General features: G+C 41.3%; 1 protein-coding gene across 3 annotated transcripts in view; it reads left to right on the top strand.

Moving 5' to 3' along the window:
* ZDHHC20 (zDHHC palmitoyltransferase 20) overlaps positions 1–19,999 on the top strand; it is a 96,243-nt gene extending 76,244 nt beyond the window's left edge. For 2 of the 3 annotated variants that reach the window (XM_089685796.1, XM_089685794.1), the window contains 6 exons: positions 5,127–5,259; positions 6,391–6,517; positions 6,678–6,767; positions 8,056–8,171; positions 11,301–11,373; positions 14,034–19,999. In XM_089685796.1, the coding sequence (XP_089541922.1) occupies positions 5,127–5,259; positions 6,391–6,517; positions 6,678–6,767; positions 8,056–8,171; positions 11,301–11,338 (504 nt within the window). In that variant the 3' untranslated portion in view covers positions 11,339–11,373; positions 14,034–19,999. The remainder of the gene's footprint in view (positions 1–5,126; positions 5,260–6,390; positions 6,518–6,677; positions 6,768–8,055; positions 8,172–11,300; positions 11,374–14,033) is intronic. The other variant, XM_089685795.1, reaches the window with a different exon arrangement.
* The last annotated feature ends 6,415 nt before the right edge of the window (positions 20,000–26,414 follow it).

Genomic DNA, 26,414 nt, shown 5'->3' with positions numbered 1-26,414 from the left:
GCATTATTAATCTGTATGGCTCCTTTTTTCTTGTCTGTTTGACAGGTGACAGTCAGACAAGGAAGTTAAGTCCTACTGCTTAAACCTGTACACACTAAGGTCTCTTTACCATGGGGAGGACTCTGTTTTAATCAGCAGAGAATCTGTCCACTGAGCCCCCTGCTGATCAGATCACAATGGGCAGTTGACAGGTCCACATCCTTTCTGTTTATGTAGAGCAGACACAGACAGAGCCCGCTCCGATATATGGGTTACTGGGAGTAAATGAGCTCTGCTGCCCATTTACACACGACTGCCCTTTGATACGCTTAGACTGAAGAAGACAGATCTCATTCCTTTTTTGTTTTTCTTAGTGGACTGGATCAGTTTGGAGGTAGGGGTGAATGGACCGTCCAGTCAGTTTTTCAGGCGGACCTGATTGGGACCCTTCATGTGAAAGGGGCCTAACTTGAGGTTGGATGTGTTGCTAGAAAACATTCATTTTTTCTGAAAGCTATTGGTGGGTGTTTAATCAAGTCAGTTGCTACTATCCTTATCTGTGAAGGTGGCTGGTTTTCTGAACTGCACTGATCTGTTTCTACAGACCCACACCTTGTTTGCAGCTCAATCTGACCCATAGAGTTTGTGCCCAATACCCATTCTAGCCTTACAATGGCAGCCCCAGGTACATGCAATAAGATTTAATAGTTGTGCAAATATGAAACGCATAGTAATGAGCAAGCCTTATCTCTTTCCTAAAGTTGTTATGGTGGGTACAAATGTTGCACCACTTTGACATATATATGTAGGACATTATAATTGATGTACGTTTTGTTTTGAAGAATCCAAAGTATGCTGTCATGCAAATATCAGACTGTATTGATAAATGATATGATGAATAGCCAGAGTTTTTGTTAACCTAACACAAACTCAAGGTTCAGCACATACGTTCAAACATCTCCTAAGTTTGTGACTGATCGCTTATACTGACTTGAACTTTTGCATTCTAAAGAGACATTTGTACTGTGGGGTTTCACAAGATCGCTATATGCACAGGCAGCTACTCTCCAAGAATCATCCCTCTTTTACCCTTATAGTTGTATGTGGCCCCAAATACTGTTTTCAATATTACAGACTGAAAGACTGAGGCCAGGAGTGTAACCCATATGACAATGCATTTATAATCAATGTATTACATGTCAAATTGTCCATTTAAAGGGGCAGTGCTCTGGCAAATTAGAATAGAGTCTCTTATACTTATTCAGACCAATTCATGAAGTATAAAGAAAACTTGTAATGATACAAATACAGAAGCTGCCATTGCTGAGATGATTCTAAAAAATACTATTTGCCTTGGCTGTCTCTGTCTTCTTTAGTTGATGATACATGCTTTGAGTTTTGTCCAATTGCTGCTGAATGTGCCAAATTCATTCCATGGGTGGCCCTGTTGGCACCACATGATTCAAAGGAGCCAGACAAAAATGTCTCCATTCAACATTTCCTGCATCCAATCAGATGCAGCCAATGCTTGGGTATTCTGACAGACACGGTTGCCGGCTGTGAAATACAATAGCCAGCACTGCAGATTTGTGTATCCATGCTGTCAGGTGTTGATGGGGAAATCGTGTGATTTGTCCTATTCAGATTGCAAAACTGAACACTAGAAATTATAATATGTTAGGCCAGCTTTAGACATTGACCAAGAAAGAGGTGGATGCAGGAATCTTCCCCCATCTTGTAATCTGCAGTTTATTTCAGGTCAGTACCTCGAAGTATATAAAGCGACCTTGCCACCAACCTGTTACAGTAAGCCTATCTGTGCATTTAGCATCTTTATGCAGGTTATGAGCTCAGTTTATGAATTATTGAGATTTAGGAAGAGGTGTGACATACATACTCATAGTAGACTAGTGATGCACAGGGAGACTGACAGGGTGAGCTGTGGAATAGAGAAATAGATTTGCATGACATCAGAATAGAGATGGTATGCCAGCCATGCAAACTTATCAACTGAGGAAGGGAGAAGGTATAGAGTGAGTATAGAAGAGGTTCAAGGACAGGGCTAAGTTATAGGCCAAGTGAAAGGAGTTTTTTAGGAGTGGGTGGTCAACTGTATCAAAGGCAATAAAATAACTTAATTGCAGTTGAAGAAGTAGTATAATACTTTTTGCTGGTATTTATTGGTTGATAACTTGCTCACACCTCTGTCAATATACTTAAAACTACTTTTACTCTGATCCATATCAAAAATGAGCAACAAAATGCATATGCTGTTTGTGCTGCATTTTACCACGTCTGCAGGACATATGATTTAAAAACTGTATCAAAAACGCAGGATTTTACTAAACGTAGCGGACCTGCAACGAATCCGTGTGAAGAGTTCCATTGGATTACAATATAATTATTATTATGCAGGATTTATATAGCGCCAACAGTTTGCGCAGAGCTTTACAAAATAACGGGAGACAATACAGCAACAATACAGTTCAATACAAGAGGGTTAGGAGGGCCCTGCTCCTTGGAGCTTACAATCTAACAGGAAGGGGCTGGTGGTACAAAAGGTAATAACTGTGGGAGATGGACTGATATGAGGAATAGAAGATTCTGTTATTAGCTGAAGGCAGGATAGGCTTCCCTGAAGAGATAGGTTTTCAGAGATCGCCTAAAAATGGGCAGAGTAGGCAATAGTCTGATAGATTGAGGTAGAGAGTTCCAGAGGATGGGTGAGCTCTGGAGAAGTCCTGGAGAAAAGCATGGGAGGAAGAAACAAGGGAGCAGGAGGTCGGGGGAGGAGTGGAGAGGACAGTTCTGGTGATAGTTGGAGACAAGATTGGTGATGTAATTTGGGGCAGATGGCTTTATATGTGATTGTTAATGTTTTGAATTTTATTCGTTGGGCAATGGGAAGCCAGTGGAGGGATTGGCAGAGAGGGATGGCAAATATGGAACGATTAGTAAGGTGAATGAGTCTGGCAGATTACATGGTCACACATTTTTCTTCCGTTTTTTTTTTTAACACAAAAGCGGAAGAAAAACGGATCAGTGTGAAATTGGCCTAAGATATGTTACGTGAAAATAAATGATCTGGGGTAGGTATTTAGTGTGCATGTTTTATGAACTACAACTAAAAAATGCTTGCATTATGAATTTTATGTGGTACCATTAATCCATTTAATAATATTTAACATTTTTAAACTGCTATATATTGTTTTAGCTAAATCCCCAAATAAACCCTGACTTATGGACTTTAATGCACCTGACACAACTATACACAAAAACAAGCATAAGAAAAAGACTGGAGTTTAACCTCCATAGACCGTTATGTTCATTCAAACCCTTTGAAAATATATGGTGAGTTAAAAGAGAAGTTCAGGGGGTTTTTTTTTTTGGTTTTTTTTTAAGAAATTCTACTTACCTAGGTGGATGCAGCATTGTTCCCCCGCCAGGTCTAACACTGAGAACTGAGTGATCAAAGACTGCTGATCGCTCAGCTCCCAGTGCTCCATGTTCAGTCACCGCTCTCTGCTCTGACCCCCACTGAGCTCACTGGAGTGCCAGGCTGTGGAGGGGGAGGGAGCAGCTGGCTCAGGCTCTCAGTGGGTCGCTGAGAGGCTGAGCCAGGATCTCCATAACAGCTCCACCTAATAAGCCACTACAAACACCTGGAAATGATTGTCGCAGTACCCCAAGATACCTGTGCCTCCCAGGTGTCCTAAATAAATATTTACATTAATAGGTGATATTTGCTCACAGTATATACAGTTTTCCTTATTGGTATAATGCTAAGGTCTCCTTCATATACATGAGTAAGCAAATTGATCCTCCCACCTAACAAACCTAGAGCTAAACAATATTCCAAAATGTGTGACTGGCATCCAGTATCCCCAAAAAAAATTAAATCGCCATTTTAGGGACATACAGTATATACACACAAAATACTAATGATGTGGGATTCCATACATAAAACATGGCTCTTGGATCACTACAGCAGGCTGGTGTTTAGGTCTCATGCACACTGTAAATGTTCAATTTTACAATTTTTTGTAAAAATAATTTATTCTGGCCCTTGAAATTAATTAACACTCAAGCGCTAAACGCATCTAGCATTACCACCCGTTTTAGATGCATTTACCAGTATCAAGCATTTTCACTGGCAGTGGGGTTTTTTGTGTGCATGGACATATGGGCTAACTTGCAGCAGTGCTTAGAGACAGAAAAAGTAAAGACCCGCCAGACACCCCTAGGAGCAGCTGTAAAAATATCCAGTGTGCATTCAGCCTTATACTCAGGATCTTGTTGACAGATCCTGATTAAAATGTTCTCTTAAGACCTTACACTGGTGCAAAGGTGCGTAAGCGTATACAACAATGCATCTAATTTCAAATCTGTAAAAAAAAAAGTGCTGTTTTTTTAATCCCACGTGCAAGAGACCTAAAGGCTCTGTTTCCCCAGTTTTTAATTGCTGTCCGTGTAATATATCAAAGAGGAGGGCATCTGTACATTTTTCGAATGTCAGATCTTGCATTGAATTTCTCCTTTCTGGAGGAGGTACACAGTAATATTTTGTTACATTTTGTTATTGTAACAGTTTTTGTTTCTCCTGTAAACAGGGACGGACTGACCATTTGGAAACTCGGGCACTGCCCGAGGGCCCGGGGTCAGTAGGGGGCCCCATGAAATGCCCCTGGTACCTTTTTCATAGGCTTTTTTGAGTTTGGGCAAGGACACAGGGGCCCCATGATCCCCTATTGCCAGGGGGCCCCATGAGTTGTCAGTTCGCCCCTGCCTGTAAACCAGAGTTGTTCTTAAATGGTACAGCTAGAATTATGTATTCCTAAATATTTTGTACTCCTACTCCACTTTAGCAATCTGGCAAAAAATGAATGTCACCAAATGGGTGCTTATTTGCAACTTTTTTTGGTCTGAATTATTTTTTCTATGTTGGATACTATGAGCTATTAAATTGCAAAGAAAGTAGATTAGGGAATATGATTGTATACATGTAAAACACTGCCCCTTTAAAGTATGATTTGAATGTGTGCCATGTATATGTTTGTGAAAGCCATACTCATAACAATTTTTTAATATTCAGAAAATGCAATTCTTCACTGCCTTTCCTTTTCAATAATTCTATCTTCTTTTTATAGAATGAGCTACCAGACACGCGCGCTAAGTTCCACGTCCTTTTTCTGTTCTTCGTATCAGCTATGTTCTTCATCAGTATACTCTCCTTGTTCAGCTATCACTGCTGGCTGGTGTCGAAAAACAGGTCAACTATAGGTATCCTATTAATGCTATATATTTTTGTTTGTAAATATGAACAGAATGCTATTTGTCTTTTTTGATACTTGTAGTTTTTGTGGCCATAGCGAAAGATAAGCATTTGATTACGGTGGATTGTTTTTTGTTCGGATCAATCAGTTCTTAGTTTTCTATTATTAATTGTTGCTAAAGTTTAGGTATGCTTTTTATAAAAGTAACATGCAATGTAAGCAGTACTTTTATTTTTTCTCAGCGACTAGGTGCAGGTACTCCCCCCTTTTGAGTCACCCCTAGTCTCCACCCCCTACCCACCCCTGAGCACTGACCCTTGGTATCACCCCTACTCACCTCCCAGTACTGCCCCTTTTAGAGATTATTGAACCAAGTATAATTTTGTGATGTAAAGTAAATTGTATGGAATTTGTTAATGTTAAGAAAAGCAGTAAAATAGATCCCTACAGCAACAATAGAAGTCAACCCCTACCTTCCCCAGCTGTTGCCCCCAGCCATAAACCCCCCACGCAACACTAAACCCACACAACAAACTACCACCGCAGCAACAACAGACCCCCCTGCAGCAGCAACAGATCTCCCAGCAGCCAGCTTCAACTGACTTTCCAGAACTCTGCAATAATAGACCTCTCCCTCAACAGTAGATCACGCTCAGCAACAAGCAACCCCAACAAAACACCCCCCCACAAAAATAGACCCCCAAGCAAAAATATTTCCCCTCTAGCGACAATAGATCCCCCAGCTACCAGCATCAGTAGACCTTCCAGAACACCCCAGCACCCCTTGCTATTGCATATATTTAGTGTTGGAGGTGCTGGATCTGCATTCCCCCATGTACCTGCTGAAAAAGAGCCCTGATTGTAAGTATGCATATCTCATACCTGACCAAGCCTTGTGTAAGCTGGAAATCACTGTTCTAGCATAGAGCTGGGTGTAAACACCTACCCTGAGTTCTTTAGGTAAGATAAATGCCAAACATACACCAATAGAGGACATGCAACAAGATATTCATAGTAAAATGTTTATACTGTTATTATATTCCGGAATGGTTTTACATATTTTTACACTTAAAACGAGTACATTTATTTTGCTTTTGTCTCTAATGTGTTTGCTTATTTCCATTTTCTTTCTTTGCAGAGGCTTTCCGCGCACCATCTTTCCGAACAGGACCAGAAAAAGATGGCTTTTCTCTGGGCTTCAGCAAGAATTTGAGAGAAGTGTTTGGGGATGAAAGGAAATATTGGCTACTGCCCTTATTTACAAGGTGAGTCACTCAGATGAGGATGCAGACTGCTGAAGATATCATTTTCATCAAGAAAATAGGATCAGTAAAATTTAAAATAACGTGATTTGAAATAAACAATGTGGTGTGTCTGGTAGAATACTACCCGTTTTTTTTATTTGTCTTCTGTCTCTCCTTCCAGCCTGGGAGATGGATGTTCTTTCCCTACACGTCTTGTGTTTGGTGATCCAGAGCAAAATGTTGCAGCAGTTCAGACTGACATTGCTAAGCAGTAGGTATTTTCTGCTACTTTATAATTTTTCTTTTATTCTTTATATAGCAATACGTTTAGAATTTTTTTTTAACAGGTAAAATTTTTATTTGCTGCTTTATAATTAAAAAAAATGCTACTAATAGAAATTACAAGTTTGTCAAGCAGGATATGAAAGATAAAGGAAAAATAAATGAGTGACCAGTGACCTGGATCTGAGAGTGTTTTGTTTAATATTACAATTGTCCCAATTCATCAAGCAGCAATGATGCAAAGGGCATTCTAAATTGACATATGATAATAATGATTGAGTATGCGCATTGGTGTGCTTTAACATGGACTATTCTGCTCAATGTTCTTGTTGGAGAGAAAGCTGTGATTCTAAATGGCATTCCAGCACACATATACAGTATAAAGAAATCCCACCTTTTAGTACACCATAATGCACAGGTTTAATGCAGAGTTTAAAATCTAGTGAGAGGATTTCCTTGGACAGGGCAAAAAGATATTCTCGAGAGTTTGGGGATATTCAGTGTTCTTAGGATCCTGACAGAAAGATCGTAGAATCACCCTCTTCAGAGTTGAAGTAGATGTAAGGTTTGTATATTTTCATGTTTTCTCAAGCGCTATAAGATGTTTTGTAATGGACTGGGAGGCCTGGTGTAATGAGCAGTCCTTGCTTTTTCGTGCAAGGTCTGTTTTAACTGCTTCCCTGCCGCCCTGTAGTAGATATACTGCTACAGGGCCTCAGGACTGCGCAAAATCACATATGTGCATGATTTGCGTTTCCGGGTAGGGAACGCACGCGCAACACCATTGGTGGCTACAGATCAATTACCAGGTCCTGGCTGGAGATTCCCCACTGGTACCCGGCAATTGCCGAGTAACACAAGGGAGAAAAGTAGAGCTTCGAAGCCTGCTGGAATGAAGAGTAAGGTAGGTAATACTGCCTTTTCATCTATGCCCTAGACCTAAGCTGACCATACACTGATTAAAATTCAGCCATTCCAGCAGAGACAAGCTAAAATTCATTCAGTGTGTGGCCTCCCCTGCTTGATAGAAGTCAATTGTTGTATCACCTTCTGTTAAAGGGACATGTTGGGAATGTTTCTGATGATGAGAACCAGCAGCCAAAAGTTTTGATGTAATATTCGGAGTTTGGCTTGAATGTGAAGAATGTCAAGACATGAGAGCTCATGCATAGGTGTGAGTTGAGCCTTATGCCGACTTTACCATTGCATTGATGTATGTGTATTTGTTTTATGAATCTGATTCTACTTGTACTGTATTTCCTTTTTTTAATTTGCAGTGCAGGGCCTAGTCAACCTTTTCCAACCAGACCGCTGAGTGAGTCACAGAATAGGCTCTTGGGAAGTGAAAGTCATTGGGCTGACGGGAGCACTGGTGAAGATCACACCCAAAAAGGTGAACTGGGAAAAGGTTTAAATTTGGGGATAATGATTAGCCAACAGATCCCAAAACATGTTTGTTACATGACTGCTTAAGAGCCAGACCTGTATATTACTACTTTAGCATTGATGCCGCATATTTGAATTTAATAACTCAGCTTCTTTTTCCTGTCTGAAAAACCATACCAGGAAGCCAGTCACTTAACAGAAAGATACTGTGTGATGACAGGTCTATGTGTGTTGCCATGGCTAATGGCCTAATTATTTTTTTGTTTTGTTTTTTAACTGGTCTTCTAGCTCTCCTGTTGATTCTTCAGCCTCAGTGCTTATGCTTCCATTGAAATCAGAACTCTGTTTTCATACTTATTCCAGGCTTCTCCCTTAAGATGAGACACAATGAGAATATCAGACGAACGATCGTCTGTTTTTTTGGGGGTTTTTTGCATGCTAGTCTCATATCGAAAATTAAGAGGTTACAAAAATTCTCATACGACCGAATACAACTTCAGAAGTGATGTCATGTGTTGTATGTATTGTAATGTATTCTTTCGTGGCCTTGCTCTTCAGATTTGTTTTGGACAAATACTGTACTGATTAAATGAAAATTGTACGATCTGGTATCGTCCAAAAAACTATTTTCGTGTATGCCCCTTTGAATAGTTTTGGACAATAGCGGTGTACAGACGATCAGATTATCGTACGATCGCTTTGAAATTAGATTTTTCTGATCATGTGTACTAGGCTTTAACATGAAGGCAGATTCCCTTTAAATATAGGCATGCTGTCTGTGCCAGATTAATTGGATTTGCTGAAAGACAATAATAGGATTTGTGCATATAGACTGGAGGAATGAAAAACATTCCTGTAATTTTCTACTTCAAAATAACACTTGAAATCTAGTTCACATAAGCAGGACAAATACCACAGGCCCTGTTTAACCAACCAATACAAAATGTAATATCCTATAACCAGATTTCAGCTTACTAAAGTCGGATTAGTGACACTCGAATTCTGATCAAGGTTCCAGGCTGCAGTCTTCTCATGTACTCTGTTTTTATTACATAAGCATGTTTGCCTTTCTGCAGACTTCATACATGGTGCCTCTTAAGTATGGCCTTATTACTGCACAGGATTTGTTTTGACATAGTGCCCCTCATTTAAAGTATCTACCGTATTTTTCGCTCCATAAGACGCACCTGACCATAAGACACACCTAGGTTTTAGAGGCAGAAAACAGGAAAAAAAATTCTGAACTAATGGACTGCAGACATAGTACAGGAGATGACCAGTGACTGCGGACAGCACAGGGATGACCAGTGACTGCGGACAGCACAGGGATGACCAGTGACTGCGGACAGCACAGGGATGACCAGTGACTGCGGACAGCACAGGGATGACCAGTGACTGCGGACAGCACAGGGATGACCAGAGACTGCGGACAGCACAGGGATGACCAGAGACTGCGGACAGCACAGGGATGACCAGAGACTGCGGACAGCACAGGGATGACCAGAGACTGCGGACAGCACAGGGATGACCAGAGACTGCGGACAGCACAGGGATGACCAGAGACTGCGGACAGCACAGGGATGACCAGAGACTGCGGACAGCACAGGGATGACCAGAGACTGCGGACAGCACAGGGATGACCAGAGACTGCGGACAGCACAGGGATGACCAGAGACTGCGGACAGCACAGGGATGACCAGAGACTGCGGACAGCACAGGGATGACCAGAGACTGCGGACAGCACAGGGATGACCAGAGACTGCGGACAGCACAGGGATGACCAGAGACTGCGGACAGCACAGGGATGACCAGAGACTGCGGACAGCACAGGGATGACCAGAGACTGCGGACAGCACAGGGATGACCAGAGACTGCGGACAGCACAGGGATGACCAGAGACTGCGGACAGCACAGGGATGACCAGAGACTGCGGACAGCACAGGGATGACCAGAGACTGCGGACAGCACAGGGATGACCAGAGACTGCGGACAGCACAGGGATGACCAGAGACTGCGGACAGCACAAGGATGACCAGAGACTGTGGACAGTACAGGAGATGACTGCTGACCTTTGGGGAGGGGGGGGAGCGGGTACCTGAATTTGACAGGTACCCGCTCTTACTTCCGCGGAGTTGTTCTTTGATCTTACCTGTTCCTCTATCCAGCTGCGCGCTGTCTTCCCGGCTTCTGTAGTGTCGGCGCTCGGCATGACAGCCGGGTGCCCAGTGCGCATGGGCGAGAAGCACTTGCGCTTTGTGATTGGTCCGGCGGCTTCTGGGATCTGTCATGTGTCCCAGGTACCACCTTACCATTCACAAAAAGCACCGCTTCTTGCGCATGCGCACTTGGCACCCGGCTGTCAAGCCCAGCGCCCACACTACAGAAGCTGGGAAGACAGCATGCCGCTGGATAGAGGAACAGGTAAGATCAAAGAACAACTCCGCGGAAGTAAGAGCGGGTACCTGTCAAATTCAGGTACCCGCTCCCCACCTCCCCAAAGGTCAGCAGTCATCTCCATAAGATCCCGCTGCAGAGCTGAGCGGCCGGCCCGGTATTCTGTCACGGCGGCGGTGGAAATACCAGACCGGCCGCTCCATATTCGCTCCATAAGACGCACTGACGTTTTCCCCCCTTTTTTGGGGGTAAAAAAGTGCGTCTTATGGAGCGAAAAATATGGTAGGTATTGTGGCCTAGACTGGAGGACAATGCCAGCAATGGATGTCACAACAAAAGTGTTTTACAACTCTTCACACTGATTCACACAGCATTTCCTAAAACCTTCGGAAATACAGCCAACAATTATGATATTCTTTATTTTAAATTCAGTTAAAACCCAGAGCTGAAAGCTACGATTAGTAATAGTGAAGTGGTGTGAATATAGTGGAAGATTCATCCATATCTTTTTCACTAATTTGTTTTCCAGAGACAACACATTTTTATGTTTTAGACCTTTTGATCTGTAAGTCCTAGGGAAGGCAAAAAATAGTTGTTGATGTGTATGATCTCCTCTCAGGCTTTTGCTTGAGTCTGACAATTGTGACAAATACTGTTTGATAATATAATTAATAATTGCAGTGAGTGTCTGGTTTCTGTAAAGTATTTGTGTTTTTAATGTTTACCTGTCTCTGTTCTTTAGAAGAGAAGAACCATGTATCTGTGTGTGTGGAGAGCTGATCATTAATGCAGCCAGTTCTCAAACTGGGTAAGAGGTAATACTACATTTTTTAACCTTGTTTTATTATAATAAAAAAAAAATAACTAACATACAAATCTGTAGGTAATACTGTTTTCAGCAATTCCAGTGTCCAACATCCAAGTGGAAGTTTAGGCTAAATAATTAAAATGGGTTGACAGGCAGGAGTTTTAATGCATGCTTTGTCTTTTCTGAATTAAAACTACTTACCTGCCTGACCGCATTTGTACAGTAAGCCATGCATGCGCAGCTCACTGTACAAATTCGGCAATGGCGAATCTGACCAGACTCCCACACAAGCAAGGAAGCAACATCACCCCCACCCGGCCAATGATAGAGGCTGCCTGAAGATGTCAGTGACCAGGCGGGGAGCTGGAGGACGCCACATTGCTGGAGCTGAGGTGAGTATTGTTCCACTTTAAATTTTAAAAAGGGTACAGTATTAGGTTTGATAGATTAAGTGGTTATTTTTGGTAGAGCAGTTTTATTACATTTAGGGACAGTAATCTACTAATTATACCAATAATAAATAAATAATAAATAAAAAATTAAATATCCTAGGGACAAACCCAAAGGTTCCAGTTTCAGATCTTTGTAGCTGTTCATTCATTACAAGTTTCAACAAGGTTTAGATCTGGGTAAATCTGCTTTTGAGGTACCGAGTCATTCATTCAAAGGAACTCATAGTTCCTTATAGTAGGAAGGTGTATTTGGGGTGCTTGAGCCACACTCTCCATTGTTAGTTAAATTATCCCAGCGATTGTATTTTCTTGATGAATATTAGATCAAAGTATGCGCTCTCATTAAGAATCCAGTTATGCCTGACAAATTAGATAGTCCTGTTGTTTCCAAATGCTAGAGATGTACTCCATTATAGTAAGAAATGCAAAATATTTTCCATTCTTGTAATTTTGTTCAGAGTAAAATCGGTAAAGTAAAATCAGGCCTGGGCTTGGGCTGATGTTGCGTATAAGTACAGAGGATATGTAAGATAGTAGTACTTTTTTTTACTATAGCCCCTGCAACAGTTCCTTGGATAATTTGGCATAGTCTTAGACAGGCATAGGCGCACCCTAATCACCCCTTGCAGAGCAGATACCCTGCTGCCCATCCCTCCACTCAGTACCGATCACTCACTGTATTCATTCATAGCTGAAGCATAGTAGAGACTGTTATGCTTCAATTTATGAATGAACAGGGAGTCGCTCCACACAGAGACCATGCATTGAATGTCCAGTGTAGCTGAGTTGCAGAGAAAGGGACTGGGAACTCTATCCTCAGTCCCTTTACTCTTTCTCAAAAGTGAGACATCGGGTCCCGATATTTCACATATATATATACGCACATGTTTAGGCTTTGTCGTGTGTGAACACCCCAATGCAGTAGGCTGCGCACATCTGTGCAGGCAGGGTAAATTGCCATCAAGGTAATACTTTATGTACAGACTTCCACTGTAAAGTGAAATGTAAAAAGAATCAATTTATCAAGGTAGTAATGCATACAGACCTAAATAAGTTTGTGTCTTTTATATCTGCCTGGAGTACAGGTTCAAGCCCTCACACACGGTGCCCCCTGCTGTGAGAACATTAACATTACAATGGAAACCAAGGACTGTGCACCTATGCACATTTCTATGTCTCAGATCCCACTGTCATATGTACAAATCAGTTCTAGAGATGTGGTAAAGTTATACAAGACATAATGACACTGGTAAATTCGGTCTGGGTATCCTAGGTTTCAATGGCCCCTGATTGTAAAAAGGATTAAATAAACCCATCAGGGACAGGTGGCAAATCTGCGTGACAATGAAAACAGCACAAAAACTGACAAAGGTTCAAACCTGCCCTCTGCACTGAAAGTAAACCAAATGTTTTGCTGGATGTGGGCTTTCATTGTAAATTAACAAGTGCCAAACATGAACCAGTATAATACATGGTTCACTGAGTAATGTAGTATCAAAGTGCAGGTGGTTTAAATAGTACTAAAAAGGAAACAAAATCATATCCAGGGTGCAGCAATTCTGTGTACAAAATAACAGTAGTAATTATGTTATAGTGTACACCATTATAGGGTTGGCATTAGCATAGTAAACCTGTAACCATGGAGAACCTTGATGAGGTTGACGATTAACATGCATTAATTAAAAAAAAGAAAATAAACATTCTATCTTTACTGACTGGTGTAGATTGAATTCAAAATCCAAAGTATTACAACCCTTAAAGTACAAGGGTACCTTTAGTATAGTTGTCCATTAATCAATGCCCCCACTACCCTGAACACAGCCTGCCCAGTAAAATACTTCCCTTCCCTTTATGTCTGCTGTTAGAATCTTTGTTCAGAAACCATGAAAATAGAATATAAAGAACAAAATGGCTTCCAGCATGCCCATGTAGAGATGATTGTAAGCTGCAAGGATCAGGGTCCTCCTAACCCTCTTGTATTGAACTGCATTATTGCTGTATTGTCTCCCGTTATATTGTAAAGCGCTGAGCAAACTGTTGGCGCTATATAAATCCTGTAAAATAATAAGTTCAGGCCTTCCAGTTTAATTCTGTGAGCCCAGAAAAGTTCCTTGACTTCCTCATTTAGTAGCAGAAAAAAACGTCTTTAAATACACACAATTTTCGTGGATAGCAAGCATTTCTGTGATGAACTGCCATTTTCTCTTCCACACAGGCAGCCTACTGCACACCATGTGCTGGAATACCATGGATCTTGGTGCCACGAGCCTTCATGCAAAATGTCCAGAGGGCAGTGCTTCCCTGCACTGCTGCGATTGCCTCAGAAGCACCATGAAAAGATAACTGTTGCCTTAAAATCCTCATAGTGCATTAATGCAACATAATCAACCTTTTACACATTGACTTTTATTGCATAGCAACTTTTTACTTAAACATTATTTTATCTTCTCGATTTCAGTGTTTTAGTCTGCATCCAGTTTTTACAATGCAATAATCCTCTTTTAAAGTCGTATGCATCGTCCTGATCGAAGCAATTATTGCCAAGACTTTGTTCTAATGGAGACCAGGCTGCATGGGGCTATGCCGAAGCCTGGCTTTTCCGCCAGCACCGTCACTGCTCAGAACCCAATGGATATCTCTAACTTGTGCTAGTTCTGAAAGGTCCTGACAGCTTTGCAAGTGGATACCTGATACAAAGATCACATGCATGAAGTCAAGACAGTCATTTTGTGCACTTCCCCAGTATTTAGGACTGGACTGTCCGTGCTTCATAGAGAACCATTGACGTCATAATTATCGCCTCATGGTGGGCCTAAATTCATGATGAAGAAAAAGTTGCCTTAGCAGCCAGATTTTCTAGAAAATGGAGGGTCTGGTTGCTACGGACAATGCATAGAGCTTCAGTTTACTACATGATGTCCTGGGAGGGCTATTTATAAAACTGTAGTGACGGGGTGTTGCCTGTAGCAGTTGTTCAGACGCTTTCTGTAGTTTTGCTTTAGAAAAGTGCTGTCTGGAATGCTGTTGGTACAGGTAGCACCTCCATTTTCTTCTGCACGTTTTTATGTTTCTGTAAACATTTTGTAATGTATGCGCTAAACGCTCTGGCAGACGTTGTATATGTTTTGTTGTCATTTGGCTGAGGAACCATTACCTATACAGACATTTAAGGTTTTCACCTTTTCAGGAGCAAAGAAAAACCTGTGACAATGCCCTCCCGACCAATGGAGTCGCCCTCAACCACTAATTAGCTGCGCATGGAATTGATAGGCTTTTCTTTGTGTTACATAGCCCTGCATTTGAAAACAAATGAATTCCTGAGGCCAGGCTTGGATTGTGGCATGAAAAAGAAATACATTAATAAATAAAAGCAGCAGCAGGCAGGATAAGCAGCACCATATCTGCTAGACTAAAGTGGAAAACCTCTTTAAAGGACCAGTATTAGTAAAACATTTTATACAAAGAGTTGCTAATACCATTCATGTAAATGTTTGATTATATCTGCACAGAACATTATGTTTGACATTTCTGTCATTTTTCTGTACAGCTTATTGGTCTAACACAACTACCATTTTAGAGTAAATGAGGCTTAACTGTGACCAATTGTAGAGAGGATGCCAACTGAGTGCAGGAAAATATTATTCCCCTATATTTTACTTTCATTTTAAAGAGAACCTGTCAGTTATTGATGTCACAGGCGAGGTTCTAGTGCTAGGGGCTGCCATTACCCAGCTGATTGCAGCATTGTATGCAGTGACATGTCTGTCCCAATATTAGCGCTCGTTCTGTAGTTACATTTCAGTAGCCTCCAGGAAAAGCTGGGAGCCTTTTCTGTGACAGGTAACTGTAATTTTGAAGGGTCCCCTTTAAAGCTTCCCCCACACTTATTTTATAATAGAAAAAACAGGTCTTCAGACATTTCCCTGCACGCTTGACATGCCCTTCCACGTTCCCTTGCAAATCATCCAATTTCTGAATAAAGTAATTATAAAGGCTTTTTTTCTTCAAATACTAAACATGCTATACCTACCTTCTCTGTGCAGTGGTATTGCACACAGCGACCCCACAGCTCCTCTTTTGGGGTCCCTCCCTGGTGCTCTTAGCTCATCTTCTGTATCTGACAACATAGCAAGCTACTTCTTATGGGGACAGATCTGCGAGTTCACTTCAGAGCTGGGCTGTATGTGTCTGTAGACACACACAGCGTGGCTCAGCGCTGCCCCCCCACTCTCTGCTCACAGGATTTGATTGATAGCAGCAGGAGCTAAAGGCTTCCATTGCCTCTGCAAAGCCTGGGAAAATGAAGAGAGATGCTACAGAAGGGCACAGTGCTGAGTCGATTGAGAAATTGGGTAAATATTTAGGGGGGTGAGAAGCCAATACATCTACTGGAACATTTTTTTAACATAATGCATTGAGGCAAAAAAAGTCTTGGCATTAGAACCACTTTAAGGAGCAGTAGCTAGTGCTAAAGTGGCCTCCTGGTGTACTTGTGTGCCAAACTAAGGCAGGCCATAGACAATGCGATTTTCCTAACTGCAACCTGTGGTTGCAGGAAAGAAAATCACTCGATCCCTCCCATAGAGTTATTGTGTTCTCCCGACAGGGGGAGAACACCGATTATTGCTGCTGGGAGAACACGGTGATTATTGTGTGTAGCTATAGCTGCTAGCAAATGTGTACAGTCAGCCTGCCCATAGATGGTTCAAATCTTGGCCGGTCCGTGCCGAACTGGACGAGATTCAAACCATCTATGGGAGGCTTAAGTGTGGGCCATTTGTGAGCTGTAATTCCTTCCATTTGTTTGGAAAAACACCTGTCCATATCCTTTTTGCTTGTGTGTGAATTGGTGGTAGCTGTTTGACACACCTATGGCAAGGGGGCAAGAATTTCCTCAAATTCAAGGGTTTATCAACATTGGTGAAAAAGTACAACTGTTCCTGGATGCCCAAACATAATGGCTCAGTTCCCTACTGGCTGCATAAAATGGAGCAGTACTTCTACTCCATGCACATTAATATGCATTGTATTAGGGCAGCCCCATCACTTAGGATGGGCTGTCGGTGCACAGTAATAGAAAATGAAAAGTTACTGCAGCATTTGTGTAAAGCAATGCACGGCATGTGCATTGTGTTGCCCTGCAGCATGGGCACATGGACTTGTGCATTACACTCCCATCCTAAATGAATGGTAAGGCATCACACTTCACAAATGTTGCCATTGCAGTAACATGTTACCATAACACATAGGTGTGAATCCAGCCTTTTATATGTAAGAGTGTATCAGATCCAGCTTTAGCACGAGGGCTCTGTGGCTTTTTCGGTGTGCCTCTGCCAGAATATTCCTATCCATGAATGTTATTAGAAACTCTGTGTGTAGTGGTCCTTTAAAGTGCCAAATGATTTATGGCGGGGTTCAACAACTCCATGCAACGATAAATGTTATATGTCTGTTACCACAGTCCACTGCAAAGTGTGCATACGTAGGAAAAGCACACTACATACAGTGTACCATTCTAAGACTGTTAAGCTTTGATATATATGACTATATCAATCTAATTATTTCCCAACAGGGGGAAAACACAGGTTCTCTGAAGTATTTTTTTACCAGCAATGCTTATTTATACTGCTTTTTATATTGTTTTATAATTTGTATTTTGCCACAAGATTTTTCATAATTACTTCAACAAACCATTACATTTTTTACAAGCAGTTTTCCATCGTACTTTTATATTTTTAACAGTTTCTGGTATTTAGAATGTAATCAATTTGACCTTCAAATGTTAATCATTAAATAAGGAAGAAACCTATAGTTTGGAAACCTCTTAAGGGCTCTGAATGTGCTGATGCAGAATAGTTCATAGGTCACTGGATTGTCGAGTGTATCCTTGATGTAAGAGCAAGCAATACTGGTCAACTTTCTAAAGACTGTATAATAAAGACAATGGTGGTGTGTAAATTGCAGTAGCATATAGATATCAATCAGATTGCAGTAGCATATAGATATCAATCAGATTGCAGTTTATTGTACTCCGCTCATACAAAGTTCAGTTTTGACCTATAGCTGGGGACTGCTGCACTTTGCCCTCTCGAATAAGGTTGGTTGTTGATCATCCTTGTCCCCTAAACTTATTTTGATGTTTTAAATATTAGTTGGGTTATTTAGAGATCTCTGTACATAGCTTCAAGCCGTGGCTATTACAAATAAGTTTCTTCCTCATTTTTAATAATGTAGTTAACAGTACTATAAATGTAGCAAGAGGAGTCAGACTTTGGGCTTTGTGTGTATGGATAGACGTTCTGTGAGCTATGGTGAGGAGATTGACATTTGAGATCCGTAGAAATATAAATATACAGTATATAAAGAATGTGGTTATGAGAGTTGAATAACCCCATTGAAACTCACACGTACCCTGAATATCAGATTTAGGTGGACTAACAGGTTTTTAAAAAAAAAAAAAAGACAAACTGGGCAAAATCACTACTTAAACAACAACTTTATACTAGAACTCCCGATTTTTAACAGCTACTATATATTACAACTGGATTTAAGGTGGTTTACAGTAACTGGTGTGAATCAAATCCTACAGATTTTGGGGTATTTAGGATCCAGGCAGAGCGGTCCACTCCAAAATGTAAGCTTTGCTTTGCTTCAGTGTTGTAAACTTGTCCATAGGAATTTATCAAAACTGGAGCAAATTCAGGAATAGCGGTGCCTGGCAACCAACCACTTTCTAGTTTTCATTTTCAAAGCTTAACTGATTAGAAGCTGATTGGTTGCCATGCACAGCTGCTCCAGAATCTATCTGCTCCAGTTTTGATAAATTCATCTCTGTAAGAAGGGAACACATGACAGCAGGTGAAAGGTATGTCACAACTGAGTGGGGGCCAGGTTTTGGAGGGATTAAAAAAGGGTCTTGGAGAATTTATCACACTGGCAGCCCAACAATCTCACCAGCATTCATGCAAGAGTAATCACTGTTCTTTGAAGTTGCCATCATTCACAAAGGAACAAAATATGGTAATCCATCAAGATATTGATGAGACTGTAAATATACACAACTTTGAGAACAGCTGATTAGAAAGTGTCTCTTATTTCCAGTCCTGGGATGGTAGTAAATAGGTCAGAAACCTTGACTGCTAAATCTGGAACACATTGGTGCTCTTTCCTTTGTCTGTCATGGAGGTGCTTCTTGCTTTGGAGTTGCTCTTTGCTGGCTACTCACAGAAATGTAACCCATGCTCTTTAGGTAAGGAGGTCTTGCCTAATACCTTAAACTAATATATAATGTGTGTATGTATATACACACACACTATAAACTTTCTAAGGAAGTAGATGTTTTTATAGCCCCTGAAGGTTTTACTTTAAGGCAGAGGTATGCAACTTATGGATCAGAACCCCAAATGGGAACCTAGAATTAAGTTTTGGGGTCCTCCAATATTATCACGTTCTGATGGATTTATTTGGCATCCCAAAATGATGGAAATCTTACAGATGGATGAAAGAAATATTACAATGACAACTATACCCTCTTGTTAAAGTAAAACCACTTTTTTAACACGGTTTTAAGGATTTCTATCATGGAGCTCCACCAGTGTTGATGAACCATCCTTTCTCAAGCATGATTTCTAGAACACTGGTTGAACTATTCTTGTATGAATACTCAAAATGTACTTTGCTCAATTTCTTTCTGTTTAATAAATGGCCCCTCTTACACATGTGGTGGCTCCTGCTGGAACAGGAAACTTGGTGATCATGATGAGTGATTAGTCGGGTTTAAGAAAACATTACCACCAACCATGGTTATGCCAACTTATTCTACGAGTATTTAAATCTACACCTTGTGCAAAAAAATTGTACATTTTGTACAAAAAAAAACGTTTTCCAGTATAATTTCCTTTTTCTGAAGAGAAGACCAGTTCAACAACTGTGATCATAGATGTTGTTTTTACATCCACTGGGAATACTGACAGTGAGAGAAAGGTGTCATATACCAAAAGATAATGTACTGGGCTATGATAGTATGGCAGTTTTACCAGCCAATGCTGCAAAATAATTTTACTCTGACCAGGTGCAATACTGTAACATTCCTCTTCGATTATTGTATATTGTACATCATGCTGTATTATGTGTATCATATCCATGCTGTATGTGTTTTTATGTATAAATAGCTTTTACTTACTCATTGTCTGGATTCTTTACATTCATCTTTTGTTAGCTTTTATGGTCACTGACACCCAGCGATAACATATTGTTTTTTTTAAAAGGTGTTTATTTTGCATTTATAAAACACAGACAATAACAGAAAATAGAGATAAATGATAACAGGAACCCAAAACTAAAACCTAAGAGCAAGGGTACACAGAAAGGGATTAGAAACAATTCACAAATTATTGCCAGGCTATGGGCCCTTTACAGGGAACAGTAAGTGTTACAAAACAAAAAACAACAGCATAACAGATCAACAATCAAAAGCAGTCAAATACACACACCAGACACAATCACCCGCACCATCAACTCCCCATATGCACCAGAAGAGATCACTATCACTTAGATTTCACCACTCAAACAATGGAATCCTGCGACAGTGGTTGTGATAGGAGAGTTACCCCCAGAAAGAATCCGCCACATCCAGCCAAGGCTGCCAGATTTTTGTGAATTTTTTAGGGCAGGCCCATCCCTTATAGATCAGGTTATATAGAGGCAGCACTAGATTAACCATGCGATAAAATCGATGTATAGAAGGCGGGGTATCACCCGTCCAGTTTAACAAAATACATTCTCTAGCATAAAACAGGAGCAGTGATAACATATTGTGTGATGTCACAAGTATCAAAATGCCAATCTAATGTCAATTATTTCATTGGAACATCAATTGTACCCCTGACCAGAATACAGTGTTAGAAGACATAGCCAGGTTCTACAGCATGGTTCCATTCAATTTAATCATGAAATTAAGTAAATTTAAACCCAAGAACAAAAAATGTAATGTATATTGGCTTGCCAGTCCTTTGATGTGGTGGCTGCTTTAGTTTTCTTTTTTTCAGGCAAGTGCATTTTCTATAAGTACGTAAAAATACCAGTGGATCCTGACAGTCTTGGTCCTCTTCCCTGAACTGTAATCTCAAACAGTGCTATCATTTCAATCCAGCCATCTTTTTGTAAACTACTGAACATTGCCATCCTATGTAATGGAGATGGGGATAGGGAGAAGTCTTTGCAGTCCAAATCAGGAGATCAGTACAGTGAGGGAGCATTGTTGCTATAAGATAAAGTGTGTTACAGGATCTCCTGGGGAAAAAAAATGATAAAACCACTAAAGCAGTCACCACATATAAACATTGGTAAACTCCAATATATACAATTTCTGGTCTTGGGTACAGATGCGCTTTAAGGCCTCTTGCTCGCGGCACTGATGTTTGAGCATCTCCTTTTTTTTATATAATTTCAGACACTTGTTTTCTGCATATTCGCACATATTTATGCGCATTTGCACACACAATATATTCTTAGGGAAAATTGATTCATATTAATGCTCATATGCACATGTACCGTAAATTACTGACCAAAGTGCAGATTTTCCTACTTTTATTTTTTTTTAACTAATGAATACGTGGCACTTGATTACGCATGTGTGTGTGCAAAGGCACATTGTAATTATTGGGCTACATTTTACCTCTGTAAAATAGAAAAAAAATGCTGTACTGAGTTTTTTTAAGCTGCAGTGTGCAAGAGGCCTAAATGGCTGGTAAGAGCTTATCAGCCGCTCTTCTAGTGTGCCACATGCTTATACAAATCTGCTATTAGGGTCTGTTCACACTATAGAAACACAGTCCAAATGCGTTTCTGCATGCGCGTTTTTGTATGTGTTTTTGACACGTTCCGGTGCATTTTTTATGCATTGTTTGTTTTTTCTTCAACTTAAATAGGGACGTGCGTTCCAGTGCATTTTTTATGCATTTTACTGTACACGTCTGTGCAGGAAAAATGCAGCCTGTTCTACTTTTTTCCTGCAACTAGAACTGCAAGCACTGATGTGAACTATGTCATTAACAACCATATAACCTACTTTCTGTGTGTTTTGGATGCAGAAAAAAAAACTGAAACGCATGAAGTGTGAACTGGCCCTTACACACAGTGGTATAATGGCCCCATTATTTTTTTTTAGCCAAGATGATCGTAAAGGTTGGTAACTAACTTTTTTTTTTTCTTGGGTATTCCTTGTAAACCCCCACATTAAATGTTGGTATTTAAATGTGTGGTGCAAGGGCAGGTGTAAATCTCGTCTCTGCACTCCTCATATGTCAGTATTTATTCTTCTTGTACATATTATTTTGACCCGTTCATATGTGAACATCTTAAAGTTGACCTTGCCTTTTTTTTTTTTTTTTTTATGTGACCCACCACCACATTTCAAAAAAAAAAAAAAAAAAAACTGCCTGTAGGGGCAAAAGCTAAGGCAAAAAGCTAGATAATATACTTACATTCAGCCTGTATTGTCTAGGCAAGGGTAATGTTGTTCTGGGGAATGTTGACTCTCCCAGGCCTGTGCTGCAGCTTTTTGTTGTGAAATTTCGAGTACTCAGCATTACTAGGTCAGGTGTCTCCAAACTTTTGAAACAAATGGCCAGTTTACTGCCCTTCAAACTTTAGGGGGGCCGGATTGTGACCAGTGGGAGTAGAAAATGCCCTGGCATCAGTGGGAGTAAACAATACCCTAGGCTTGGTGGTTAGTGGGAGAAACGGTGCCATCGCTGGCATCAGTGGGAGGAATAGTGCCCCATCGCTGGCGTCAGTGGGAGGAATAGTGCCCCATCACTGGGGTCGGTGGAAAGAATAGTGCCCCGTCGGTGGGAGGAACAGTGCCCCATCTCTGGGGTCAGTGGGAGGAACAGTGCCCCGTCGTTGGGGTTGGTGGGAGGAGTAGCGCCCCATCGTTGGTGTCAGTGGGAAGAATAGCACCCCCGCATTGGTGTTAATGGAAGGAATAGTGCCCTATTGTTGGGGTCAGTGGGAGGAATAGAGCCCCATCGTTGGTGTCAGTGGGAAGAATAGCACCCCTGCGTTGGTGTCAATGGAAGGAATAGTGCCCTATTGTTGGTGTCAGTGGGAGAAATAGCACCCCATTGTTGGTGTCAATGGAAGGAATAGTGCTTTATATCCGTGGAAGGAAAAGTGCCCCAAGGGCCGGGAAAAAGCAAGCAAAGGACCACATCCGGCCCATGGGCCGCAGTTTGGAGACCCCTGGCCTAGGTTCTTGGTGGGAGGATGATAACGCCACTCCCTGCATTATACAGTAGAAGCTGGAAAACAGAGTAGTAGATCCGCTTTAATGTGTGTTATAGGAACAGTAACAGCAGGTAAACTCTGAAGGAAAGTTTGAAAAGAAAAATGAAATGTCAACTTTCAATGTGTTTCTTACTGTCACTGTTGTCCTGTAGCAGTCGAAGGAATATGGGCTACTGTTGCTGACCTCTTGAAAATGCCACTTGTCTGGCTACTATGCTAATTCTCTGACTTCAATACCTTCTGAATCATTGACCCAGAACCAAGGTTTCCAGGTCAGTGACACAACAGTTACCAATGTGGGGGGAAATCCTCTCTGATACTCTATAGGCCCATGTACACTGGCCCATATTGGTCCTCGGTGTAAAGCAAAACTGAAAAAAAAATTCATTTCAAGGACAAGCGTATGGAGTGTATTTTAAACTGTTTGCATGTAATTGTTTGTTTACATTCATAGAGTAAATGCACTCTATTGGCCGCCGCTACTCAGGGCTAACAGGTAAATATCAAAATGTGTAATCAGTGGTATTTTATGCAATAGTATGCTCAGAAAATAATCTGATATCAGTTGGCACACATTTAGGCCTCATGCACACTGGACGTTTTAAAAATGCCAGCAGCGTTAGCTGTAGAATGCCGAGTTTTGTCACATTTTTTGCTTTAGCGCTTCTTAACATTTTTCAGCAAACTTTTACTCCCATAGAAGCTCAGAGCTCAAAAACTTCTCTTGAAACCCACGAGATCTGTGTTTTGTTTTTTTTTCTCCCAGACAGAAAAAACCTCTGCCAAAAACCACTGAATAAGGGCACATGTACACTGCAGCTCCTAAACTGACATTCAGGAGCTGTTGAGCGTATTTTTCAGCAGCCCCTGAACTCACCCTAATGTATTCCTATGTGTCCATGTACACATCGTCATTTACAGGCAGTTGAGTTTACAGTCATTTTTTTTAACACACCAAACTTGCGTTCAGGAGTAGATTTTACCAGAGTTCCAAACGCTTGGAAATGCGGATAACTGCATTAATAAGTGTTTGCGTTTAGAGGCGTTTTTTAACTGTTCCATGTCCAGATGCTGTCCAGAGCCTTTTTTCATCAGAAATGCATGCAAAGCGTTTTCCATGTATTCAAATGGACCCGGTACACCAGCGCAGTCAGTTCCAGGTTTTGCTTGAAGGAAAAGAATGGTAGAACGTGCCACATTATGCTCATGATGGGATCCATAGTGAATACAACTAGAAAAGACAGGTCATCTCAACACATACTGCTCTCTCTGCTTCTGCTCTCTCTATTCCTCTCAAAATGTCTGAAATAGTTATTTTTTTACTATTTTTCAGTGCATTGTGGGCATTTGGGAAGGTCTCATGAGGTTATCTTTTAAAAACTCTTCTAAACATAAACGCGGTATGCAAATGCGGCTAAACTGGCGTTCTTTAACCTACGTTTTCCAGCAGTTTCCATCTTCAGAAGAGTTTTCCCAAACGCCCTGTGTACATGGGCCCTAAGGGCCAGTTCACACTATGCCCTGAACTGAATCGCACAGGAATGTGCTGTGCGTTTCTGTGTGATTCATCTGTAGCTCTGTGCAGTGCGATTTCAAGCCCTTTCATTTGAATGGGCTGAAATCGCACTGCACCAAAAGTAGTGCATGCACTACTTTTTGAAACGCACGGCAATGGAAACGTACTTTTTGCCATGTGATTTGATGTGGGCAAACAATGCATTTGCGAACTGTATTTGTGGTGTTCTTAACGTTTGACTGACTTTTAACAAGGGCATTATGATCAAAATGCAGTCAGGAAGCCACACGGGACCGTGGCTCTCCTGCACCGCATTCTAGTGTGAATGAGCCCTAATGCCTATGTGTGCATGCACATAACCTGCCCGGGAGTTTATTGGCTATAGAGAAAAAAACAAAAACCGCCAGAAGCCAAAAAGAGCATCTATAAAAACACTCAGTGTGCATGAGGCTTAAAAGTGGTTGTAAAGGCTCAAGGTTTTTTTATCTTCATGTATTTTATGAATGAAGGTAGAAAACCTTCAGTGTGCAGTGGCCCCTCCCAATCCTTACCTGAGCCCCCTCTGATCTAGTGACGTTCTCGACAGCCTCTGCTCTCTGAGGACTCTTCCTCATTGGCTGAGACAGCAGCGGGAGCCCATTGGCTCCTACTGCTGTCAATCACAGCTAATGAGCCAATGAGGAGAGAGTGGGGGAGGGGGGTGAGCTGTGGCTCTATGTGTCTTATGTTGCATAGAGCAGCAACCCGGGGATGAGCATGCACTGGTGCTCCCAGGGCAAGCGGCTTCCCCTGGGGGGCACTGCTTGAGGAGCAGGAGCGCCAGCGGGGACCCTGAAAAGAAGAGAATTGGGGCTTCTCTGTGCAAAATCACTGCACAGAGCAGGTAAGTATAACATGTTTGGTTTGGGGTTTTTTTTCCTACAAGGAATGTGTAGCTTCTTGATGCCAAAACTATCAATGCTTCTTTCTGAAGCCTAGAAAGAGTTCAGAAGCATCTCAACCCAACCTCCAAGCACATTTTCCTATATACACAAACCCCCAAAGTTAATAGGTAGATGCTGTTTGGGGTTTTTAGTTTTTTAAATAGATGTTGGGTTAGATTTGATAATATTGGTGGAACCTGGATTTATCCCACTAGGTAGGAGTTTTCTACTGTATAGCTCCCAGCCCCCCCTCAAATACTTTAGATGCTTTGTCATGGTTAGGAAAAGTATTGTTCAGTCATCTGCTGATAAACCCCATAGAGACCCATGACAATGTCACACATTGTACATTCTGATGTTACTGGTCCTTAGTTCAATTGTGTTGTACTGTGTCCTGCTTCTGTTGTGTTCCTTGTTCATCCATCTAGGACTGCTTTCCACATTTGTTGACCCCATGCAATAACTGCTTTTAATAATCCCAACAATTCTAATACTCTTTACAAAGCCCAATGGCATAACTCCCAACTTTCAGCATTGAGAGACAGGGACAGTCTTTAGCACAAAGTATGTAGGAAAAAAAACAAACCTGTCATGTCTGCAGTTACTCAGCCTTGGTTTCAGCACCTTGCTGAATGGGTCCACCCCTGGTCCCCAATAGGATTTCCCAGCCCCTCCAGCTTCCTCTCTCTATACCAGGGGTATTGAATTAAAATTCAAGAGGTCCGGTCACTAAATTTACTTCTGGCCGAGGTCCAAATAGGGTGTGTCCCCTTACATTAGGTGTCGCCATCACAGTGCCCCTTACATCAGGTATTACCGTTAGAGTGCCCCCTTACACTCAAACAACCCCTTTCCATCATATTTCCCC

Source organism: Staurois parvus, unplaced genomic scaffold, assembly GCF_062004578.1.
Source record: "Staurois parvus isolate SC_StPar_1 unplaced genomic scaffold, SC_StPar_1.0 ptg000387l, whole genome shotgun sequence".
In the NCBI taxonomy this organism is placed as follows: Eukaryota; Metazoa; Chordata; class Amphibia; order Anura; family Ranidae; genus Staurois; species Staurois parvus.
Note: the sequence above shows the minus strand (reverse complement) of the source record. Positions and strands in the feature narration are given on the sequence as shown.